General features: G+C 31.8%; 1 protein-coding gene across 2 annotated transcripts in view; it reads left to right on the top strand.

The window, feature by feature from the left end:
* Positions 1 to 24045, top strand: part of LOC133194465 (uncharacterized) — a 92960-nt gene that overhangs the window by 35229 nt on the left and 33686 nt on the right. For both annotated transcript variants that reach the window (XM_061330420.1, XM_061330419.1), the window contains exon 3: positions 7822 to 7863. In XM_061330420.1, the coding sequence (XP_061186404.1) occupies positions 7822 to 7863 (42 nt within the window). The remainder of the gene's footprint in view (positions 1 to 7821; positions 7864 to 24045) is intronic.

Below are 24045 nucleotides of genomic sequence, written 5' to 3'. Positions count from 1 at the left end.
GGATCAATCGGCGTGTGATCCAGCGACCTAGTCATACACAAAACAAATCATAGAATGGTCCATTCCAAATTCATTTCGTAAACTAAGTCATGAGTGGATAAATATGTTGAATTTTTCAGATTATTTCATAATATCTTTGATTAAATCGCTAATGCATTCCATTTAGTATTTTATTTGCTGAATTACAGAAAAGTTGCATAATTATTTTTATAAACAATTTATTTCTCGATATCGAGGTAATTGTCTGTTTTATTTAAAATAAAATTCAAAATATGTTACCTTAATTAATTCCTACTAGTACTGGAACTTTTGAAACTTAAATGTACATGTATGTAATCTAATATAGTTACGTTCTTTTGTCGACGCCCTTAAAATGTACAACTGTATATATACAAAGTGCCCCATATATAAGCATATCGAGCGTATGGAAATACAAAATCCCACATTCACACGCGCCTCCAAAATATGTAGAATGAGACATACATGCGTAACGTATGCGAACAGAATGATAAACTTGTAATTATTTATAGGTTCCCATTATTTTTTCTGAAAATTAGAACACATTTATCAGCCCTCTTAAGGTTTTACGGACACATACAATGTAAACGCATGCAAGTACAGAACATGCACGTTTTATAAGTGCATACGCAAGAGCGCCCCAAATATATGCATATCGAGAGTTTGAAATACAGAAAAATTCTAAATCCCAAGTCTTTTTTCCATTATCTTTGCAATAAAATATCGGTTAAACTGAAATGATTTTATTGATTTACTGATTTCATATATTAAAGTCAATTATAGGTCCGCTGCGTTGATCATGAGTTGTTTTTATAACGGGTAGTCCCCCTGGCCAGTCATCGTCACGGTTTGTAACATCGTAATTACACAGGTAAATACTAAGATGTCAATATGTATATTTTCCATAAGAAATGAATTACCGGGAGATGTCTCGTTTTCTCTGATCATATATTAATTGACAGCGTTTATGAACAGCTTTTAAAACACAGGCCTTTGTAAACCAGTAAATCACAAAAAAAAAAAAAAAAAAATCCGAGATATAAAAAAAAACAGAAAATATAAATGTCTCTGGAAATAACATTGCCTTTAGATAACTAAAGTAAATTAATGTCCGCCGATTTTTGAATTAATCCGAACATTCATTGATGTGTACCTGTACAGGCAGTGTGTCACTTTTTTTGAAGCCTTCGTCCAAACGAACAATATAATAAATCTTGAATGAATTAACTAACCCCTTCAGTACACACACATTCTCCTACACCTGAAATCTAATCAAAATCAGATCTTTTTTACGGCCCGAAATTCTGATAGTCGCTGTATTTTTAATCTGATTGACTATACATGTACCTTTAACAAATATTCTTTAATTTTCTTCGGGACCCCTGCATCACTAGTCAGGTGCTGTACCGACTGAGCTACCCAGGCCGATATCCATGACCTAAACCACTACAGTTTTATTAACTAATATCTTCATTTTCTTTTCTTTAAATCTTTTTTTTTTTAAATTTTGTAACTTAATTATAAGAAATCCATGCAGGTCTTCCACGTGTCAATTATTGTGATAGAAGTACTTACCATGTGACCTGATCATAATGCATTCATATTGGTCAACTCTGTGATGCATGGTGTGTATTTATCAAACCTTTCAAAATCTTTCCTCTTGACTTGACCACATCTTTACGCAGCTCTGTTAAGGCTGCATAAAGGGGGCGGGGCCTAATTTATACGGGAAAAGTTTACTGTGACATCACACAAATATAGCAATTCCTCACAATAACGGAAAATGAAATATTTTGCGAATCTAAACTGCATAAGACTAATGAACTACATCAAAACTTACCACTGCATTCATTTTTGTCGCTAGTTAAATCCCACACAGCAAGATATAAACAAGTCACTGATCGCAATGCACTTTTCGACTTGACGTCATCATGGTAAAGTTTGACGCATTTTATGTGCAGTGAGAGGCGGATCAAGTAATTTTTTCACAGGGAAAAATGCATTTTATTATTAAACAGAATATTATTTGAAAATCTTAGTTAGACCATTAATACAAATCTGAAACGTTTGTTTAGTGCCATTATTTAAGAAATATCGAGAGAATGTATTGAATTAATTCTACCGTGTTTTTGTCTACAAGGTGTGCATGTTTCACGCCGAGGTGCCTCATTAAATCGCCTTTTCGCAAGGGCGTACACTTAATAGATCTTGACCATTTTTTGAATACACATAATGGACATATTCCTTAACTTGAAAAGTGCTGCTGCTTTCCTGAAATCAATAGCATAACTTAATAAATACATAAAATACTTGGTAAAGGTCACACATATTTCGACATTAGCAAGATAACTTGAAATTTAAACTAATAAAATGCGAATTCTATTTAAAGCAGCAGCACTTTCCATAAACTACAAGTTATGTAGAAACAATCTATTACTTTAATTTTTAATTTTAACTAGGGTATGCCCTTGCGATATTGAAATTTGTTTGTGACCTACATAAAGTACACATTACATGCATTTATCACGTGACTATCAAATAACGTGACCAAACCAAATTCAGTACAGAGCGGGGTATACAATGTTATTTCAAAGAATGTTAAAGTCATAAGATAATATAGTACCTTTACAAAATTAAAATTCATTTTAAAAAGGTATGTATTTATGCACGTTTATATTCTGTTGATTTCTTCAAAGTACGCCTTAACAGTGCTGCGTAAGTGTATTAAAAAGTCAAACGACTTCCTGTCAATTTTGAAAGTCGACACCGCACGTGTATTTTGAACTTAGTTTACCAATTTCATTATTTTCATCAATAATACATATCCTTTTAGACTGTCATTTTCGGATTTTTAAAAACTTAATTTCACACAAAAAATCACGGACTTCTTGTTAAGTTATAATGCAAACAAAAGACTGAAGCATCTTGAACACAAGAAAGGTGGGTGGGGTGCATAACTACATGTATAAAATAAAAAAGCAAAGGCGGATCCAGGGCCGGCGCGCCGGGCGCACGCTCCTCCCTCCATTTGAATTTTTTGTATGTAGAACTTATATGTCCATTATCCTAAAATCAAGGGAAAAACTTCTCTTATTTGTAAGAATTTGTCAACTTCTGGGGGCTTCGCCCCTGGATCCCCACCAGAGATTTGTCATAGACCCACTGGGGGCTTCAATGCAGCCCCCCCCCCCAGACCCCTCCCCTGCCTTCTACTTTTCCCCCCGTTATGAAATTCCTGGATCCGCCACTGCAAGGGGCGTAATAAGCAAGAATAATATAGCTTTGAAGGGATGTGATCTTCGGTATTGGTACTTTTACCTATGATATATACACAAAGACCCCTAGATCTACACGACAGAAATAAAGCTTGAGCGGCAGCTCTGCTTTAAAACATGTATCTACTTCTTGGTACAATCATAGAAAATTATAAGTATTTAGCAAATCCTTGCTACAAAGCACAAACACCATAATATTAAACTTGACATGTAACTAAAATTATTCCATCAATAATCCACGAACATACATAAAAGGATTATAAATACACGTGTCTGTAGAAATTAAAAAGCAATTTGAAATTATTCAATGCTATTGCATTGAACATGCCATTTGATTGACAATCTCTCTATATATGCCAGGACAGACATCTCTACATATTACTTTTCAGGGACGTAGCATCGTTTTTGAAAGGGGGGGGGGGGGCAACCAGAGAAAATAAATAACTTACCTGAAAAGACTTCACAACTAAAACCAAACCAAAATAACGTCACAACTATTGTTACGTCATGTACGTATGACGTTACTTTTTGGCAATTCAAACATTTATGTTGGCAGCGAAAACTATAACACCATATTACTTAAATATCATGTTCTGAAAATTGAATTTATAACAAATAATATGAATATGTATCTTTGTATCATCTTGTCCGAGTACATGTATAATCACGGCCATCTAGAGATACATGTAGAAGTCTGCTCAATAAATCATAATGAAAAATAGAAATGACACATAATATATTATTGTATTAAAAATCTAAAATACGAGCGTATAAATGTAATTAATTTTTTTTTTCATTACTTTACACGAAATCGCCTTGACACGGAGATATATATATATATATGAATATAAGTTACAACCGCTTTAATTCATTCTGTAATCATAAGTTTTCTCTGATTTGTTATCAAATAAGAATAAACGTTTTAATTTTCCAACTAAACACAATATCTTTTATACTTCAGCGTTCGGCAGCAATTGCAATGTTTTAATGCGATAAAAATCGTGTGATTAAAAACTTAATGTGCATGCATCGTCTTTCTTAGGACAATTTTGGAGAATTTATTTTATTGACTTATTTATTCATTCATTAATTTGTTTACTTATTTATTATTATTTTTTTGGGGGGGCACCTGACATTATAATACAATAAAATAGTTTCAATGCAAGGAAAAGATCAGAGGCATTCCGAATATATCGTTCATCTTGCGTTCACCGTTCGTTCACCGTTCACTTTGCGTTCGCGTTTGCGCTCCGTTCGCGTTCTGCGTTCGCTCACCATTCAGCGTTCACACATCGTTCACCAAGTTGCGTTCAGCGTTCACACATCGTTCACTCACCGTTCGCTCTGCGTTCGTTCAGCGTTCGCTCACCGTTCAAGTGGGAAAGTAGAACGTTTCAGAGACTGTATAATGGAAAACTTAAAGCCAAGGAACATGGTGAAAGATCAGAAATACTTTTAACCAAAGGACGTGAGGATAAGGAGAATATTATTCCCTTTGTACATACACATAATCCTCAGAATCAGAATATTCACTCCATTGTTAACCAACTGAACACCATTCTTAAAGAGGACCAAACAACAAAGCCAATTTATGAAAACGTACAATTTATCTCAAGTAGATGTCAACCCAAGAACCTGAAAAGACTTCAATGTAATCTAATTTTGAAGAAAACTATTCAGTGACTAAACGTAAAAATCCTCGATGTGGAACCTGTGACCATCTTACTCAAGAAACTTATAACTTTAACGGCCGAAGATTTACGTTGAACGTCAATATGTCGTGTGATACAAAAATGTTTTATATGTTATGAAATGTCCAGGGTGTAGTGAATATTATATTGGTCAGACCAGTAACACTCTCTGTAACCGGGTTCGTATTCATAAACAGCATATCAACACACAAGAAAACAGACAGATACCACTTAGTGAACATTTAGACGTGTGTTGAAAAAAGAAATTCAAGATAGGCCTATTTCCTTTCTATAAAGTAACAGGAGGAAAAGATATTTGTAGGCGTCAAGAAGAAAAACATTTTATTTGTAAATTGAAAACCAAAGCTTTACATTCTGATTATATATATATATATATAGAGAGAGAGAGAGAGAGGGGGGGGGGGAGAGAGAGAGAGGATATTCAATATTTTGTTGTTGAATATGGAAATTATTTCACAAGTGGGACAGAATTTTTTGATATTTTCACGAGTGCGAAGCACGAGTGAAAATATAAAAAAAAATCCTGTCTCTGGAGTGAAATAAATTTCATATCTAACTACAAAACATTGAATTTTCTGTTAATTACATTTTCTTTGATTTCTCTTTGCCTCTGTCTTTTCTTAACGCAGTGTTGTAGGCTGTGACGTCATAGTTGAGCGGCTGAGACGTCATAGGTTAGCAATTGTGAGATTGAAAACATTGCAAAATTGATTTTAGCAATGCATTTATATATATATATATATATATATATATATATATATATATATATATATATATATATATATATATATATATATATATATATATATTTACATTTCAAAATATTTTTCCTTAAGATTCTTTGCAAATTAAAGACTGTTCATTTTCTCATAAAGTACCATGGATGAGCATGAATATCTCTATTGTTACGTCATTATACCATACTTGACGTCAAAACTATAGTGCAAACTGTTTTGCTTTAAAAATGACAGTTGAATTGTGGCAACTCATCAGAAAAATAATGTAAATATAAGAAATGAATTTAATTTTTGAAAATTCATGAGGTACATGAACTACAACGCTTCACGCCGGCATATTTACCATGAAGCGGTAACGCGCTTCATGAAATATGCCGTCGTGAAGCGTCGTAGTTCATGTCCTCATGAATCTTCAAAAATTAAATTCATTTCTTAAACATATCTATCTATCTATCTATCTATCTATCTATCTATCTATCTATCTATCTATATATATATATATATATATATATATATATATATATATATATATATATATATATATATATATATATATATATATATATATATATATATATATATATATATATATATATATATATAAGGGATGTCAATTTTGTCAATAAATCATATTCGAATATTCAATGACAGTATTCGAATATATTAGATATTCGATAAAATAAATAAGATCTGTTTTATTTTAAATATGCATCATCCTACTCTCATGAAATGTTTAGCGTAGGTATACTTATATTGGAAGTAAAATTGTATGAAGACTTTTGTAGGTGTAGAATAAGAAATTCCATTTTATATTTGTTATTGATTGAAATAAATAATTGATTAAAATGTAGAAAAGGTTTAGCGTAGAAAAGTATAATTTTAACAAATGAAACGTGTATTTATAGTAGCCCCACCTGAGGAACCAGTCGTCTCACAAAAGGCTAGATAGCCGTAACGGTATACTGTTCAGATTTCAATACGTGTAATAAATTACAATTATCTGCCTGATAAGAGATATGATTATAATCTTTGATACAATGTAAACAAATATTTCCATAGACAATTTTCCTAGGTAATTAACTATTTTCCCGATAATGAATATAAATTATGTACAACCCGAGATAATCAAGTAATTTACGCATTTATTCTGAAATTAAGCCCTTTACAATATTAATTACAGATTAATTCTATCGGACATTCATTCAATGATCAATTAATTTTATTTTGATAAGTATACTTTTCACGCCTTTTAGATATTCTTAGATTTCATTTGTTGTCCTCGATTCTTTTAGATATTCTTAGATTTCATTTGTTGTCCTCGATTCTTGATCCGATCGTATCTAACTAATAAAAACTATGAAAGTACGTTTTGTATTATATATAGAGCATGATTGTACAATTCTTTATAACACTTTACTCAAAACAAAATACATGTAATTCAGAAGATTTATAAGACAAGAAAGTAGTGAAAGAAATCAGTCGATGGAAATTGATCGCTAGTAAATTAAACAGGGATAATTCCAGCACTGTTCTAATCAAAATTTATTAATCACAGTACTTCTTTTTATGAAATCTGACAAACACCGAATATTCGAATCTTAAATTCATATTCGAATATCAACTCATCGAATGAATATTCGAATGTTCGAATATTCGTTGCCATCCCTAATACATTATATATATATATATATATATATATATATATATATATATATATATATATATATATATATATATATATATATATATATATATATATATATATATATATATATATATATATATATATATATATATATAAAATTAATTATGTATGCATATGTATATCTGTATTTTTATTGAAGTTTTCCCGAACTTTTTACCTGAACGCAAAGAGCAATTGACTATGACGTCATAGTTTATTTGACTTCACAATTACGACGTCATATACTCCGCACATCATTGTGTAAAGTTACTATGTAACTACTGTTGTTTATTTTGTATTTTTATATATATAATGAGCCTGTAGTTAGACTTCATGAATCTCTACTTAACTATTTAAGGTATGCCAATTAATGTTAAATCATTTGTTTGGTACAGATTTCATGGCGCAGTGGAATAACAACATTGAAGCAATAAATGGTAAGACACTTTTATTACGTTTTTAAAAAAATACAGGGGAATCGATTGCAGAAAAGCAAGTAATCTCAGCTATATGTGTTTGAAGTTTGATCGTCTAAAGACAATAGAACTTGCTCTGAAAAAATACGATGAAAGAAAGATGAATCAACTTGAAAATCTGTACAACTTTATGTGTCTTTATTCAAAGCTAGAGGTGTTTAATGCCTCAGGGATTCAAGTGTAAGTGCTTTTGATTAAATTGAAAATATGTGTAATCAAAATACATGACTTCGCATGTGAGTTAAGGCTAGGTATAGGCGTTTCTATGCAAATGAGCTGATAAAAACGTGTAAGAGGTATATTTATTATTCAAAGAATGTTTTGATTTATTTTCTTATGCATACTTAGTACCCACGATATGTTATAGCCAGTACACATTATGACGTCATATTATGACGTCATTGATCTTACCTACTGGTGGTAATATAACACATCAACAAAACAGCTTCGGCGCAAGGGATTACCCTATTTATTTTTACATAAAAATTGTATAATGCTAAGAAGAATATTCTGTAGATTAATAAAATTGCTGCACAAATCCTAGGCATTTTCTCATTTGATCGGAATTTGAGGAAACTTATACCGGACTGTATATTTTTACCCTGATTCAACTTAAAACTTTACAAATAGAAATTATACAACTGAGCTGTTGATGTTTGTGCAGCAATATCAGCAAACGTTGGAATATTTTGCTTCTAAATTTACTTTGTTTCAGTTAAATAAAATAGAGCATGCCCTTGCGCCGAAGCATTTTTGTTGATGTCCATTATAATCTTGTGTAGTAAAGAACAATGACGTCATAATATAACGTCATAATGCGTACTGGCTATCTCATGTCGTGGGTACCAAGTATGTATTAGACAATAAGTTTTAACTTTCTCTGTATGATAGATATAGTCCTTAGGCATTTTAATTAGTTTATTTGCATAGAAATGCCTAACCTAGCCTTAACTCACCTGCGTTGTTTAATTTTAAGCTCACCTCGACGAAGTCGGGATGAGCTTATGCTATACCCCCGGTGCCGGTGTCAGTGTCGGCGACGGTGTCCCGGTTAAAGTTTTAGGAGTAAGTCCATTCCCAAGTAACAGTCCATTCCCAAGTAACTATAAGCCAACCTGTAACAAACTTGCTTGGAGGATGCATCTAGGGATGGACACTATTACAATTGCTTCGGATACTAGACCTGACCTAGATTTTCCAGATGAGTGACCAGGTTAAAGTTTTTGGAGCAGGTCTATTCCCAAGTAACTATAGGTCCTACCTGGACCAAATTTTTATGGATGATGCTTCTAGGGATGTACACTAACCAACCTGCTTCAGATGCTGGATCCGACCTAGATACTCCACATGAGTGAATTTTAGCCATATTTTAACCAAATTAGCATGGTTGATGTATTTAGGGATGAACACTTCCAGAATTGCTTTAGTTTCGGAATCTGACATGCATTTTTCAGTTGAGTGACCAGAGTACTTTTTTTAGTAGCTAATACAATTATGGCCTGTTCTGATTAAACTTGCATGGATAGTGCATCTAAGGATGAAAACTTCCAGACTTGCTTTGAATGTTGGAACTGACCATTTTTTTCTTGATAAATAAACATGTTAAACGTTTTTTGAGCAGGTCTATTTCCAAGTAACTAAAAGTCCTACTTAAACCAAACTTGCATGGATATTGATCTTGGGGTGTACAATAACTAGAAAAAATATGATGTGAAATTTGCCTTACTTATAGATAACATATTCGTCAAGGTGATCCTCGTAATCTTTGATTACCTATGTTTTGAAGGATGAACATTATGTAATTAAATTATGTGGAGCTTCATGATGTTTTATATCAATTCAAGAGTATTTTAATAATCCTTTACCTAGTATGTTGAACTAAAAACCAGAGATGTTTCTTTATTAACAAAGAAGAGATTGTAAAATAAGATTTATAAATGTGAAAAACAGGAGATATAGTTAGGGTCTAAGCCACAGCTACACTAAACTGAGGACTGGAATGAAAGATATAGACGGGAATGATTTGACAACTGGTTACCTTAGTCAATCATTTCGAACTTGAATTTTCAAATCAACAAAAACGGGCATTGCTCACGAACTTGTTGGCTTTTTTGTACCTTTATTTTTTTTTATTATTTTTTTTTTTATTAATTTTTTTAAAGTTTTTTTTGTACCTTTATCTTTTTTATTTTTATTTTTTTTTTTTTTTGGGGGGGGGGGGCTTTTTTGTACCTTTATCTTTTTTTTATTTTTTAACTTAACAAATGTCAGAAAGAAGACAGGTTGTAAATTTCGAGCGTTGAAATTGACACCCATTTTCTACACATTTGAAGACATTCAAATAGCTACTTTCCAAACAAATCTTATGTTCTTTAGCATAATGTGACTACTATAATTTAGAATGAAGGAATAAGAAGCACTGTACGTTAACTTCGAACCTCTCAACTTAAAAAAAAAAATATTTCTCCCATTAATGCAATATGATTTATTACTCCCTTGCAGTGATTTTTTTTTTTTGGGGGGGGGGGGGGTACTAATATGTTAGAAAACATATATTACATGTATGACGCCCCGTTCTGCTACGTGTTATCGAATCTCATATTTCGAATTTGGAATCTCGAATGTAGAATGTTAGACAGATCAGACGGTTCATTCGAAATTAGAGATTCGAAATTTGATTTGAAGATTCTTTATCTAAATCAACCAATCAAAATTCTTGTTACAATATATATAGATGATTTTATAGAAAATAGAACATATAATATTTAAATCAGGTTCATTAAATGTCATTAGAGGGGAGGGGGGGTATTAGTATTCATCCCCCACGAAGGGTATCCTGGGAATATCATGACGGACTGACTACATAGTACTTCAAATTCTCGGTATATGTCCTAGGTGTAGATTAAACTCATATTTCAATTATATCAATGATAGTAATTATTATGAAATTTATTTCATATTTTAAAAATTGATGCATCTCAAGGGGTCAACTATTAGGAAAAATCTACAGCGTAAACATCAATAATTGTATGTTAAGCAAAACTGGTAACTAACAATTTCAAAAAATTAAAGGCGGGAATGGAAGCAAAAAATGGAAGACAAACCCTCTGTTTGTGTGTTTAAAAAAATGAAATTAATTTGATTGATTTTGTATGATAAAAATATGTCACAAGGTAGGAAGGCCTCCACATTCCCTTTCGCGTTGAAACGTTGGTTAGTTTTTATTGATTCTTAGGCCTGCACATTCTATTACAATTTCAATGAGTTACTAACAACTTACTGCATGGTTTTATTGTCCAAGTCAAAGATAGTGAAGTCGGAATTCAGTTGCTATGTTACTTTTCAGCATATATATAGTATAATCGATTTTATAAGAATTTGCAGAAACATGTCGGAGTCAAAACCATCACAGAATATTCTTTAACTAATATGGAAATTGGCGAACAAGGCGTTCAAAATGCCTTTAGCTTCAAACGTATAAAGTCATTTTCGTGTTTAGAATAAAGTTTGTATTATTGAAAGGTATGAAATCATGACAAACCTTTTCTGCGAAAAATTCTTTCAGTCAACAAAAATCATTCATATGGTGTTGGGGGGTTCGAACCCAAGCAATCAAACTCTTGAGTACGTGTATCATTTCTTAGTGACTAACATGCTGGCTTCTACGCTACACAGCCCATGATAAAAAATCGCTTTCTAAATCATGCTTGTGAAATGACCCTTGATTAAATTGTCATCAAATATTTCTCGGAAAGTTGGGAATGATGTGTCAAAAAGTGAATTTTTAGGTATGGGGGGGGGGGGGGGTCTTTCCTCCATGTTTTTGTTAATTGAAATGAAAATACTTTTAAGCATACTTTGAATATAACCTTTCCTTAAAAAAAGATCAAAGACTCACTCATGTGGGGAAATATTGGTATATATAGTATGAAAAATAATCCTTTTGCCCTCTTTGGGGTGAATATGCTATTTTATAGAAGAATCATTTCATTTTTGAAAGATTGTAGCGAATTTATTTTGGATGTTTTACATGAACTACATGTTAAGATATGTAATATCAAAGAAAATTTTAAAGAACTGCGAACGATAGTATTGTTCTCCCGCCTACCTCCAAGTCAATTTTCAAAAGTTAACGCATTTGAATGATTTTTCGTATCTATATAGATATTTATATGAATTTTCATAAAACATTGCTTCTTTGGGAAAACAAAGAGAGATAACTCTATAAATTTGGTAAAACTTGTGTTTTTCACTGTAAAAATCTACGAAAAACGGAAAATATTTTTAACCCCCCCCCCCCCCCCCCGTGAAACAAAAATTCCTTTTTTACAGGTAATATGGACTCTCATTTCACAAATTCATACCAAAGCTTTTTGTGTTTCACGGGGGGGAACATACGTTTACAGACAAAACACTACAAAAATGCTTATTTTTTCACAAATTGCAAAGGGGTTTACAACTAAAACATTGTATTTTATTAATAATATATGTTTAATTTTATATGAGTAAAACATAAGAAAAGATTTAAGGAACATTTATTCATATCCAAAAATATTTTTTAAATGTGGTGATACTTTAAAGCCCGATTTCAATGAAAATATCGTCTACCTCCCTTATTTAAAGAGAGGGAATTAGGGGTAATTAACTATTTGACACTGGAGTTAGAATTATCAGTCAATTACCATTGAACTGTTCTTTGGATTCAACAAAGATTTTACGGCCAAATTCCCATTAGTATTGATTTAAATGGGTGTAAAATGTAGGCGGGAATCGAGAGTTAGCGTGCTTAGTTCTTTGTCATAATTAAGATATAAGGTAGTACAAAACACCCATGAAATCTGTCTTTACTCATTTCTTATAAGTACACCAGAAAGAATAATATCACTATAATGTCAATAATTAATGATCTTTGTAAGAGAAATATTAAGTTGTGACATATTTTCGCCATATTGTGTAAAAAAAAATTATGAATCCTATATGTTAGGCATTAGAGAGCCTACATTTTAGAATGTTTTCATGCCATCTACATGCGATATGACAAGTCTGTTATTAAATGCAAAGTAACTTTTGATCCATTTTTTGTAGAGACCTGATGTTTCGACAGTTTATAAGGAGTCTTCATTCCTTATACACAATAAAGGTCAAGGTCATATTTAGAGGTCAGGGGTCAAATGTTGTAAGGTCATCTACTGATTCTTTTCATTTTTTGCATTGAAAATACTTCGCCAAAATATCTGAAACTGCCAGTTCAATGTTCCCTCATTTTTTTTTTTTTTTTTTTTTTTTCGTTTTTTTGTTTTTCATGTTTTATTTTTATTTCTTAATACAAACAAACATAGAAATATATATATAACATACTTAGAACAAGTTACATTACGAACTTAAGATATGACAATATTGACTTAATACAAAGTAAAGCAATTGAGACATGTATTCAAAAATATTTTAGGCAAAATCTTTAAAAAGCCTGTAGTCTACAAGAGAGTTCAAATTTTTCAGAATGGAAGCATAGAAAATTATTGAAGATTTAACATGATTAAAAATGTTGTAGCTAGTTTCTTCCAAGGAATGTAGTCGACAGTACATCTTATATTTGTAAATTCTATAGGCAACATAAGAGATGAGTGTATTGAGTGATACAATATTTCTATTACGCTCAGAACTAAATCCAATCATTACATGTTTCCATTTGATATCTATTTTCAGGTATGAACTTAATCTGTTCCATATTTCAATAACATTTTTACATTCAAAAATGAGATGTTTTGAAGTTTCGTTCACATGGCATAATTTGCAATGGCTGTTCGTTTCTTTTTTTCCATTTACTGAGATAGAAATTATTACAGAGAATATTGTTTAAAAGTTTATAGTTGAATTCTGTAAGTTGTCTATCGGGTATGTCGTATAATTTACATTGATATATATTTTTCCATTCTACAGGTTCAACACTGAACTCTTTGTTTAAAACTGTTTGATAACACGGTTTACAAAATTTTTTGTGTACAAAATTTTCATAGAAAAAGCTGCATCTTTGATCTAAGACATTAATACATATTGTATATCCTGTGTAGAAGAGAAAATAATTTCTGTAGCGTATGTGCACAAACTTACAATTTGAAAAATCATACTTTCGTAGTAAAGGTTTGAAAACAGAAGTAAGAATTTTAATTTCACACAACCAGTTTGACTTGATTTTTATACACTTCGAAAAATCTAACAATGATTTGAAATTACCATCATCGTCAAACAAATCTTTAACATGTAAAATCCCACTTACTATCCAATTCTTTAAAAATAATGTATTTCCTCTATAAACAAAGTTACAATTGTTCCATATCGGCTGTTGAAGAATATTATCGGAAGACATTTTGTTCAAAGAACAAGGCTTACAATCATTGAAGCAACATAACATTTGTTGATAGAAAATAGGTAGTTTCTCTAATTTCTCTATATTTTCTTTCTTTTTATCGGAGAAACGTAACTTATAAGGAGCACCAAAATTTAATTTTTTTACAATAGCCATCAAAAATGTTGTACAAAATACCTTTTTTCCTTAACAACCTAGGTACCCAAGCCGCTTTTAAAGCTTTTAATTTACATTCAATATCAACAATTGAGAGGCCACCTTTTGAAATTCTACCTATTAGCGTGTTTCGTTTAATTCGTTCATTTTTATCCCAAATAAAGTTATAAATTAGACGTTGTATTTTTTCATGTAAGCAATATCAGGAAGACTAAGTATTGAAGCAACATATGTAAGTTTAGATATCGCAAGTGTCTTTACTATACATGATTTACCAAATAACGTAAGTTTTCTTCTTTTCCAGGATTCAAAAAGTTTTTCAATATCGTGATAAATTTTCATCCAGTTTTTAGTGTAACATTCTTCTTTGTCGTGTCCAATGAAGATTCCTAAGCATCTTACTGCTTTATTCGTGATTTTTAGGCCGTGGAGTTCATTATACATCTTTTTTAGTTCCCCTAACAAAATGCATTCTGTTTTATGTATGTTTACTTTTGATCCCGCATGTTCACAAAATTCCTGTAATTTATCTAGAGTGCGCTTCATTGACATTTCGTATTTTAAAGCTACAGTTAAGTCGTCCGCATGTTGGATGTTTTTAATTTCGCAATTATTGATTGTTATGCCTTTGATGTCCTTATCACATTTTATCTTAATAGCCAACATTTCTGCGACAAAGAGGTACAAGAGAGCGGAAATAGGACATCCTTGCCTAATGCCTCTTGTCATTTCGCAGGTTTTAGAAAGCCAGCCATTGTTTTTCATTTTAAACATTGGGCTTGTATATAAAATTTTTGCCCACTTTATAAAACTATTGCCAATATTAAATTTTTGTAAGACTTGAAAAAGAAAATTCCATTCAACCGAGTCAAAAGCTTTTTCAAAGTCTAAGAAAAGTAATACACCATCTGAATTTTCTTTTTCACAGTATTCAAAGACGTCAAGTACTAATCTAGCATTTTCGCCGATATATCTTCCTTTTATGTATGCAGTTTGGTTTTCGTTAATTAACTTAGATAATATATTTTGTAATCTTTTTGCAAAGACAAAGGCAATAATTTTGTAATCTGTGTTCGTTAAACTAATCGGTCTATAATTTTTTAAATTATTTTTTTCGCCCTTTTTATAAATCAGTGATATAACAGAAAGTTTTTTTGAGTAAGTCAATTCACCTTTATCAAATATATCTTTAAGGGCTTTATAAAAGAAGGGCACAATTTTCCCCCAAAAACATTGATAAAATTCACAAGGGAAGCCATCAAGTCCAGGTGATTTTTCTTTTTCATGTTATCAACAGCTTCCTTACACTCCTCATATGTTGGAAATTCTTCTAGTAATATTTTATCTTCTTCACTTAATTTAGGGATATCTTCTATCTCTGATAAATATTTTTCAATTTTTTCGTTTGAAATGTCTTTACTCGTGTAAAGATCACTATAGAAAGAATGCATTTCACCTAAAATGGCATTAGTTTTACTGATTTTATTCCCTTCTCTTGTTTTTATTTCTTTAATTATGTTTGAAGATTGGTTGCGCTTTTCTAAATTTAAAAATATTTTGAGTTTTTCTCCCCCTCCTCGATCCATTTAATTTTAGATCTTATCTGTGCACCTTTAGATTTTTTATCGTATATAGCATCCAGTACCGCTTCTTAAGTTTTCAATCTTTTGTAATCAAAATTATCAACATTTCCTTCTATATCTTCTATTTCGCGTTTTATTGATCTTATCTTTTGTTTCATTGATTTTTTTCATTTTTTGCTAAATAAATAGAGAAATCTTTAACCTTCGTTTAATCAAGTCCCATGTCATTATAGGGCTTAAAGAGGGATCTATACTATGAATAATATCTAAAATTCTTTTCTCTTTTTTTTTGTGTATTTTTCATTATCGAGATAGGAAACATTAAGTTTCCAATATCCGGGAGCTTTTTTCGTTTTATTAATATCAAAACTAAATTTTAAGTATCTATGGTCACTCATTCGACTTCCGTTTGAATGGGAACCTGGAATTTTTCTAACCTTAATATCTACTATGCTATAATAAAAAGAATCGTTTATAAAGACATAATCTATTCTACTTTTAGGGTCATTTTTTGCATCACACCAAGTGAAACCTGACATGCCTGGATTTTATTTTGCCCATATATCACCCATATTATAATGTCTTATCAAACCTTTCAAATAGTTTACACTTTTGTCAGCATTATTGCTTAACTGGCAATTAAAGTCTTCACATAGTATAATATTTTTGTTGACACAACTTTTTGAAATAAAATATTTAAGTTGTTTTTTTTTTTTAAAAATCACACCACTTCTTAATTTCATTAGGAGCATATATATTTACTATTGTAAAAATATTACCGTTAGCTTCAAGATTTATCAAAATTTTCCTACCATCAATAGATTTTTTGACATTTACTATGTTTACATCTAATTTTTCATTAAATAGAACAGACACGCCTCTACTAAATGATGATTCGCTATATGCGTGAAATGTTTCTCCTTTCCAGTTTAAATTATACATAGATTCATTTTTTTTCTCTACAAAATGCGTTTCTTGCAACAAAATAATATCTATGTTACATTCTTTCAACCATGAATAAATTTTTCGTCTTTATTCAGGAGTATTTAACCCCCTTACATTAAATGAGATAAATTCCAACTTTTCCATAAGAGATAGTCTTAAAATGCTTAAATTTGTTATAGAAAAAGATACCGTTATATTTCATTCCAGTCCGCTGATCGAGAATCAAAGTCCTGTGACATTCAACCATTACACAGTTTTTGCTTTATTTGTCCTTCTTAGCAGGGTCGTCCGAATCAGAGTCCGATGATTCATAAAAACCTGACATGGATTCAGAATCCGATTGATTTCTTAAAGCATGTAACATCTGTGCAATGTCCCTTTGTTTGGAGTTAACTTTCGGTTTTTGTTTCTGCTTCGGTTTGTTCCACTGGTCGCTTATTTTACGTTTCCGTACTTTTTTGCCGATCTTATTGATGATTTTCCCCAGCAATTTTTTCCAGGCCAGGAATCCATTTTGGTGTTCTCCGTACCTTTTTTATCCAAACCTGTGCCCCATATGTCGCTGTAGGTTGATTCGGCGAAAATAATGTCTTTCTTTACCGATCTCAATTTTTCCCGAAACATTTGGACTTGTACGCATTTATTTTCAATTATTTCGGTCATGACCGCTTCCATGGTCTCAGACCATTGATCGTTGGGTTTGACCTTGTCACCAAACCTTTTGGCAGATAGGGCATCTTCCGGTCAAGTTGTAGACAGTGTAAGGAATTTCCGACCACTTTCGTGATACAATCCATTAAATCGAAATATGTTATTCTGCCATTATCAGAGCTTTGAATTTCGGAGTCCTTTAAATATAAAGGTTTAATCGTACGTTCCTCTATCCGATCACCCATGACGGATTTTAAACCTCACTGTACAGCGATCAGGGGGTGAAGAGTGTTCACCAAGATTCACCAGGTAAATGATCAAGGAAATTGGAAAATCCACAAAAAAGAAAATAATATTCAAATCCAAATGAAAAACATATATACACAAACCAAAAACTCTCCTGCGCCACTTACATCAGTTTTTAAGTGTGTAAAAATGGAATTTTTGGTGAAAACTGTCAAAAAACACGAGAGCGGATAAGACGTCCATCCTGTTCCGTGCCACGTGACACGTCGTCGTTCCCTCATTTTGACATTTTAATCTGGGTTCAATCATTCTGTTCATTTTTTGTAAAAAATGAATTATGCATTTTCCCTAAGAGAACATAAAGTGAAGAATACTTACATGCGAATTTTCAATTCCTATGCTATGTATGTTTTATTTATTTTTGTTATTTTTTTTTTTTTTATCACTTTTTACTCAGATATGCCAGTATCAATATAATTTACTGAAATTTAGTTACAGAAATTTATTTATAAAAACATCACTCAAATTTGCAATAGATCGATCGGTAATTTTGAAAAACATACGATGTCTGAGTTTACAAACTTCTTACAGGGGGCTGATAGGCTATATTTCAAGCTATGTGGGTAAAAATTGTGCGGTTGAATTTCTACAAATTACATATAAAGAGATACTGTGTACCCTAGAGCAAAATTTCAAATTTAAAAAAAATGAATTTGAGGAAAAATTTCGCTTATCTATCGTGTACTACATTAATTATATCCCCGTTCCGAAAGAGAGGGGGGTATACTGTTTTACCTTTATGTGTCTGTCTGTCTGTCTGTCCGTCTAGCTAGCTGTCTGTCTCTCCGTCTGTGTGTCTGTCCGTAACAAATTTTGGTCGCTGTTTTCTCAGCAACTACTCATCGCAGTTGCTTGAACTTTTAGCACACTCAGTTTAACCATGCCATATGTTGGGATTCATTTTTGTACGAATCCGATGTCAACTTCCTGCTTATCCGTGCGTCTGTCCGTACCATACATAACAAATTTTGGTCGCTGTTTTTTCAGCAACTACTCATCACAGATGCTTGAAACTTTAGCACACCCTTTATCTAAGCATGCCATATGTTGGGATTCATTTTTGTACGAATCCTTTGTCAACTTTCTGTTTATCCATGCGTCTGTCCGTACCATATATAACAAATTTTAGTCGCAGTTTTCTCAGCAACTACTCATCACAGATGCTTGAAACTTTAACACACCCTTTGTTTAAGCATGCCATATGTTGGAATTCATTTTTTTTAAAGATCCAACGTCCACTTCCTGATTATCACTGTGTCTGTCCATAACTGAACTTGTATATTCACATCAGAGTGGGGGTATTATTACTGAGCATTGGCCCACAGACTTCTTGTTTTTCACTGTCTTGTTGGTCACACTATAGGTCATTTGCTTGTTTTGTTTGCCCATCTTCAAACTTAGAGAAGTGGAAAAACTACTGGATACGCAGTGCGTTGATTTAATTTGGTACAGTTTATAAAGTCCGGATGTAACTGGGACAAATTTTCTTCCACTCCCTTGCTTTAATCACAAAAAAATATTTTGTTGTCAGGTAGCCATTTTACAACGCACGTGCTTGTGAACACTCTCCCAAACCCCAACCCCTCCCAGTGAATTTCATTTCTTTTGCTGTATGAACCATTCCTTTTTAAGGAAGGATTCTTGTCTGGTTTCTGACTCGATGAAATATTCAAAGTATATTTGGTTATATGTCTTATATACTTAGATGTAAGAGATTTAAAAGATCACATGTTTCTTTCCTAATCATAATTGTACAACTTTAAATAGAAATGGTAAACTGAGTTTGAAATCTAAAAAGAACTATATTTTTGGCGGAATGGCAGCGTATGAAAATATCTCCTTTTCTGCTTCTCAAAATTACTATAGAACAATGAATTTAGTTAAAATTTTTAAACAATCAAAGGCTAAAAGAAAATTTTAAATGTAAGTAAAATTAAAAATAATGGACTGAAGTTTTTAAAATATATCAAATTAATATGATTTTCCAAATAAACTACAATTTTGTTAACTTTTAAAAAGCTTCCGATCTAAGTACAGATTTGAGCCAAAAATCCGTAAAAAAAAGTATTTTTTCTCTCTTAAATTAGTAAACGGTCAAAACTTTTTGTTTTTGTATCAATTTGTATCTTTATATGACTACCTTACCATATGTGAAAATAAGAAAAATTTAAATATACGAAGCATATAAAGATAATTTGTATATCTAAAAATGTCAGAGAAATAGAGGAAATTCGGATTAGCCAATATCTATTTTAGTTGAATTTTGGTATGTCAATTTGGTAGTATCATCTGATAGACCCTATATGGTAATATCTTTTTATGCAAAAAGAAAAACATTAAATCTTTTAAAATAGAAGTAGGCATTGCATGATTGGCAACAGTTTTTTTTTTTCTTCCTAAGGTCAAGAAAACAGATAATGACCTTGACCTGTCCTTGCTTTTAAAATAAAACGGTCAAATTTAATCTTATTGATACCATTACTTAATGATAATGTCGTCTTGAATCTATGAAAATTTCATTAATTTTTAAACACAAGAAATATGAGAAGAATCCCTCCTTAATCGTGCAATGCGAATTGCTCGTGCTTCCTCTATAGTCCTATTAAGCATCACCAAACGAGAAAGTGCTACAAAATTTGGAAATGTCTGAGCAAATTATTTTATTATTATTGCTTAACGCAGATTTAGCAATATTTCAGCCATATTTCCGAGGAAATTTTCAGAGCAGAAATTACAAATATAATGAGAAAACAACTCCTTATTGAGTAGCTTGTGAGTTACGAGTGTTAAAGGTACACTCTTTATGTCACTCGTCAGTTTTTTTTAGAAAAGTTCAGTCAGAACCGTTAACTTCAAAACTATTTCTAACAAATCAATTTTTATAACATATTTGAATTAAAAAATGAAAATTATTCAACATTCAAATAAAAAAACTGCTCAAAAATTCATTCAGAAACAAGATTTATGAAGGACTATTTCTTGTGGTGGAAGGATATTTAGAAGAAAATTCTTCAAATCTACACATTTGCTGGATTTAAAATCTTGGAACTTTAGACCCACATATTTTTACTTAGAGAATATTTTCCTTATGATATGCTAAGAATATTAACTATAGGAATCAATTTATATTTTTAGAACTAATTTTACACATTCACTCAACAGACTTTGCCAAGAAATGAAGATATATCAAAGAAGTTAAGATAAAATTTACACCGTTTTTTGCTTGAAAATCGCACATTTTGACCAACATCTCAAAATTTACATCACTGACCCCAACTTTTTCTTTCATTATTTTAAACAGCACGATACTCCAAACCGATCAGCACTTAAGTCATAAAAAGTTTAATACAAGAAAATATTTTATTGCCGGATTAGATTTTTATTAACCCAAATATGATATTTTTTTTAGTGCAAAAAGGTCACACAATAATTTATGCGCATTAATTTGCATGATTTGTTCCAATATAAATTTTATTTAAACTATTTTATGTAAAATAAGATTATATTTATTGCCATGATTACATCTGATAAAATGTGATAAAAAAGTGATTAACCAAAAAGTTAAAATTAAAGTGCAAAGGGGTCAACTTCATTGTACGGTAGCTCAGTAAGATGCACACTGACCCCCCTCCCCCCAATTTTCTTTTGCGATTTTGAGTCATGCTATATGAGTACTTATCTAAAATATACTTGATCCTTGATATAACTAATTTCACGAGTGCCATACCTTAAGGAGGAGAAGAGAGGCAACCTTTTTAGAAGAGTCTTTTGACGTTGATATTTATAGGATGTTTTATACACAGAGTGGCTGCCTCACAATTCATTGCTATATGATGCTATTATCCTCTCACGTTATTCATCTGAGAATATGTTTCCTCCACGATTTTAAGATTTTGAGTTTTACGAAACAGCAATTTCCTTTCTTCGGTTTATTTATTTTTATTTTATCAATTTTTTTCTTTGATAGACTTATTTTTGCTCCCCTTCGAAAAACATTTAGAATGATACAATACATTTCGTGAGAGCAATCCTTTAAAAAGGAAAGTATATCAATCACAGCATCATAAGTGTAAATGACAAGAAGGACGACAGACTGCATGCTTCAACAAAAGTTTGAATATCTTTTGAAATTGGTATTAGAATAAAGCGAAGAGTTTTTAACCTGAAGTTAATTTTGTTTAAAAGGGTATGTGTAAGGATATAGTAAAACGATGATTTGGTCATATTCTCATATTTTTTTTTTATGATGAGACGTATTTACTTAAGGAATGTTTTTAAGTTTTGTGTGACTTATTGGTGTGTAATTCACACAGACTTGTCACGTAGGCATATTTCATGAAGCGCACTAGCGCTTCATGAAAAATATGCCTACGTGCAAGTCTGTGTGATTTACACACCGATAATTCACACTAACCTTAAAAACATTCCAAGCATTTCAAAAGCACCAAAAATATACTCAATGTTTGAATTATTCGCTGCCCTATATCGTTACATTTTTAATAACTCCTGTGTAGCTAATCGTGACGTCACTTTAGCGAGAGTTTCTCCGTGCATATCTTTACGCGTGAGTATACACGATAATGGCATTCAAATCGGCTTAGTAGAAAAACATAGCAAATGTAGATATTTTGTAATAAGATTTGAACGTCAAGTAAGTGTAGGTTAAGGCTTCCCATAAAATTTCACAGTGCACTCTGTGCCGTCACTTCGATATAATAGAAAATGACGTCAAGTCACTGCTCATTTGAGCGGGAAGACGAGGAGAGTGTCATGAACTTTACACTATTTCATGCTAGAAAGCTTTTTGCAAAATTCACGGGTCGTTAAAGATTTTTAAGTTTTTTATGTCTGTATATTTTAAAAATACATCGCTTACGTACTCTTGATTGAAATTCAGCATGTTGAAAATGTTTACGAAAAATATAATTTTGAAATGTACTCTGTTTTATACCCGTGGTTGGGGGGGGGGGGGGTAGAATTCATTTTGTGTGTATAAAAGAGTCTGGCGCAGGTGATTAATGATGATTAATCTGATTTTTTTGTGGAAATCTGTACGAAGAGGTTTTTCTCTAACTGAATCTTGCTTGGGAGAAATGTGTGATGGGTTTGTTTTAATACAGATTACGATATTGTGTGGAAAATACCCTAAAGTAGTAGTAGGGAAGTTGAATTTTTGTATCCAAGTAATACTATGACCTTTCCAAGCACATTTTGGGTACACAAGGATACGGTGAGTTAATTTAAATTGTAAAATATTAAAAATTTTTGTGTTAATCGGCTGCGCCGAAGAGATTTATGTAAAATCCTTCCAAAAATGATGAATGACGGTCACGTGATCAACAAAGTTGTGATATCATAACAAATATGTTAGTATACAGCAGGGATGGGGTAATTCAAAAAAGTGATTGTAATTGAGTGTAATTAATTGCATTTTTCAAAGTAATTGGAAGTAATTTGTAATTGACCACTTTTTCAATGACTTGTAATTGAATATAATTAATTACATTGAAAAAACACCCTGTAATTTCAATTACTTTTCAATTACATTTCAATTACTTTACATAATACATGTGTATTATACAGTACCAACCAGACCCAACCTGACACCTAAGCAGTCCCAGAAAGCAGTCCCCGGGACTGCTTTGGGACCGCTGTGGGACTGCTGTGGGACTGCTCTGGGACCGCTGTGGTACTGCTCTGGGACTGCTGTGGGACTGCTCTAGGACTGCTCTAGAAAGCAGACCCAGCAGTCCCAGCAGTCCCTGGGACTGCTTTCTGGGACTGCTTTGTTCACTCATGCATGAAAAAGGTTCTGAGTGACATGATAGCTCCGCCCCTTGTGTATTCTGAATTTGCAGGCTCCCTGTTGTTGTTTTGTTTACTTTCAGCAGAGAGGTGTTTAAGATAAAGAATAAAAAACAAGGTTTTTTTTACAACATTTTAATAAGTAGAGATAGATATACATGTAATTACTAAATGTCTTCAGAGGCTGTAAATTTACACAATTGTAGTCTAGAATTAATTTTAAAAAATGAAAGTAGTTAAAAGGGAAGTCAGGAGATGACTTTTATCCTTTAAATTAAAGTTTAATACAGGTGTTTGAAAAAATATATATATCTAGGCCTATTTAATTAA

This window comes from Saccostrea echinata, unplaced genomic scaffold (assembly GCF_033153115.1).
Source record: "Saccostrea echinata isolate AGI-Se365-2 ecotype Australia unplaced genomic scaffold, CSIRO_AGI_Sech_v1 ptg000029l, whole genome shotgun sequence".
Lineage (NCBI taxonomy): Eukaryota > Metazoa > Mollusca > Bivalvia > Ostreida > Ostreidae > Saccostrea > Saccostrea echinata.
The sequence above is the reverse complement of the archived record's forward strand: the minus strand, read 5'-3'. Positions and strand labels throughout refer to the sequence as shown.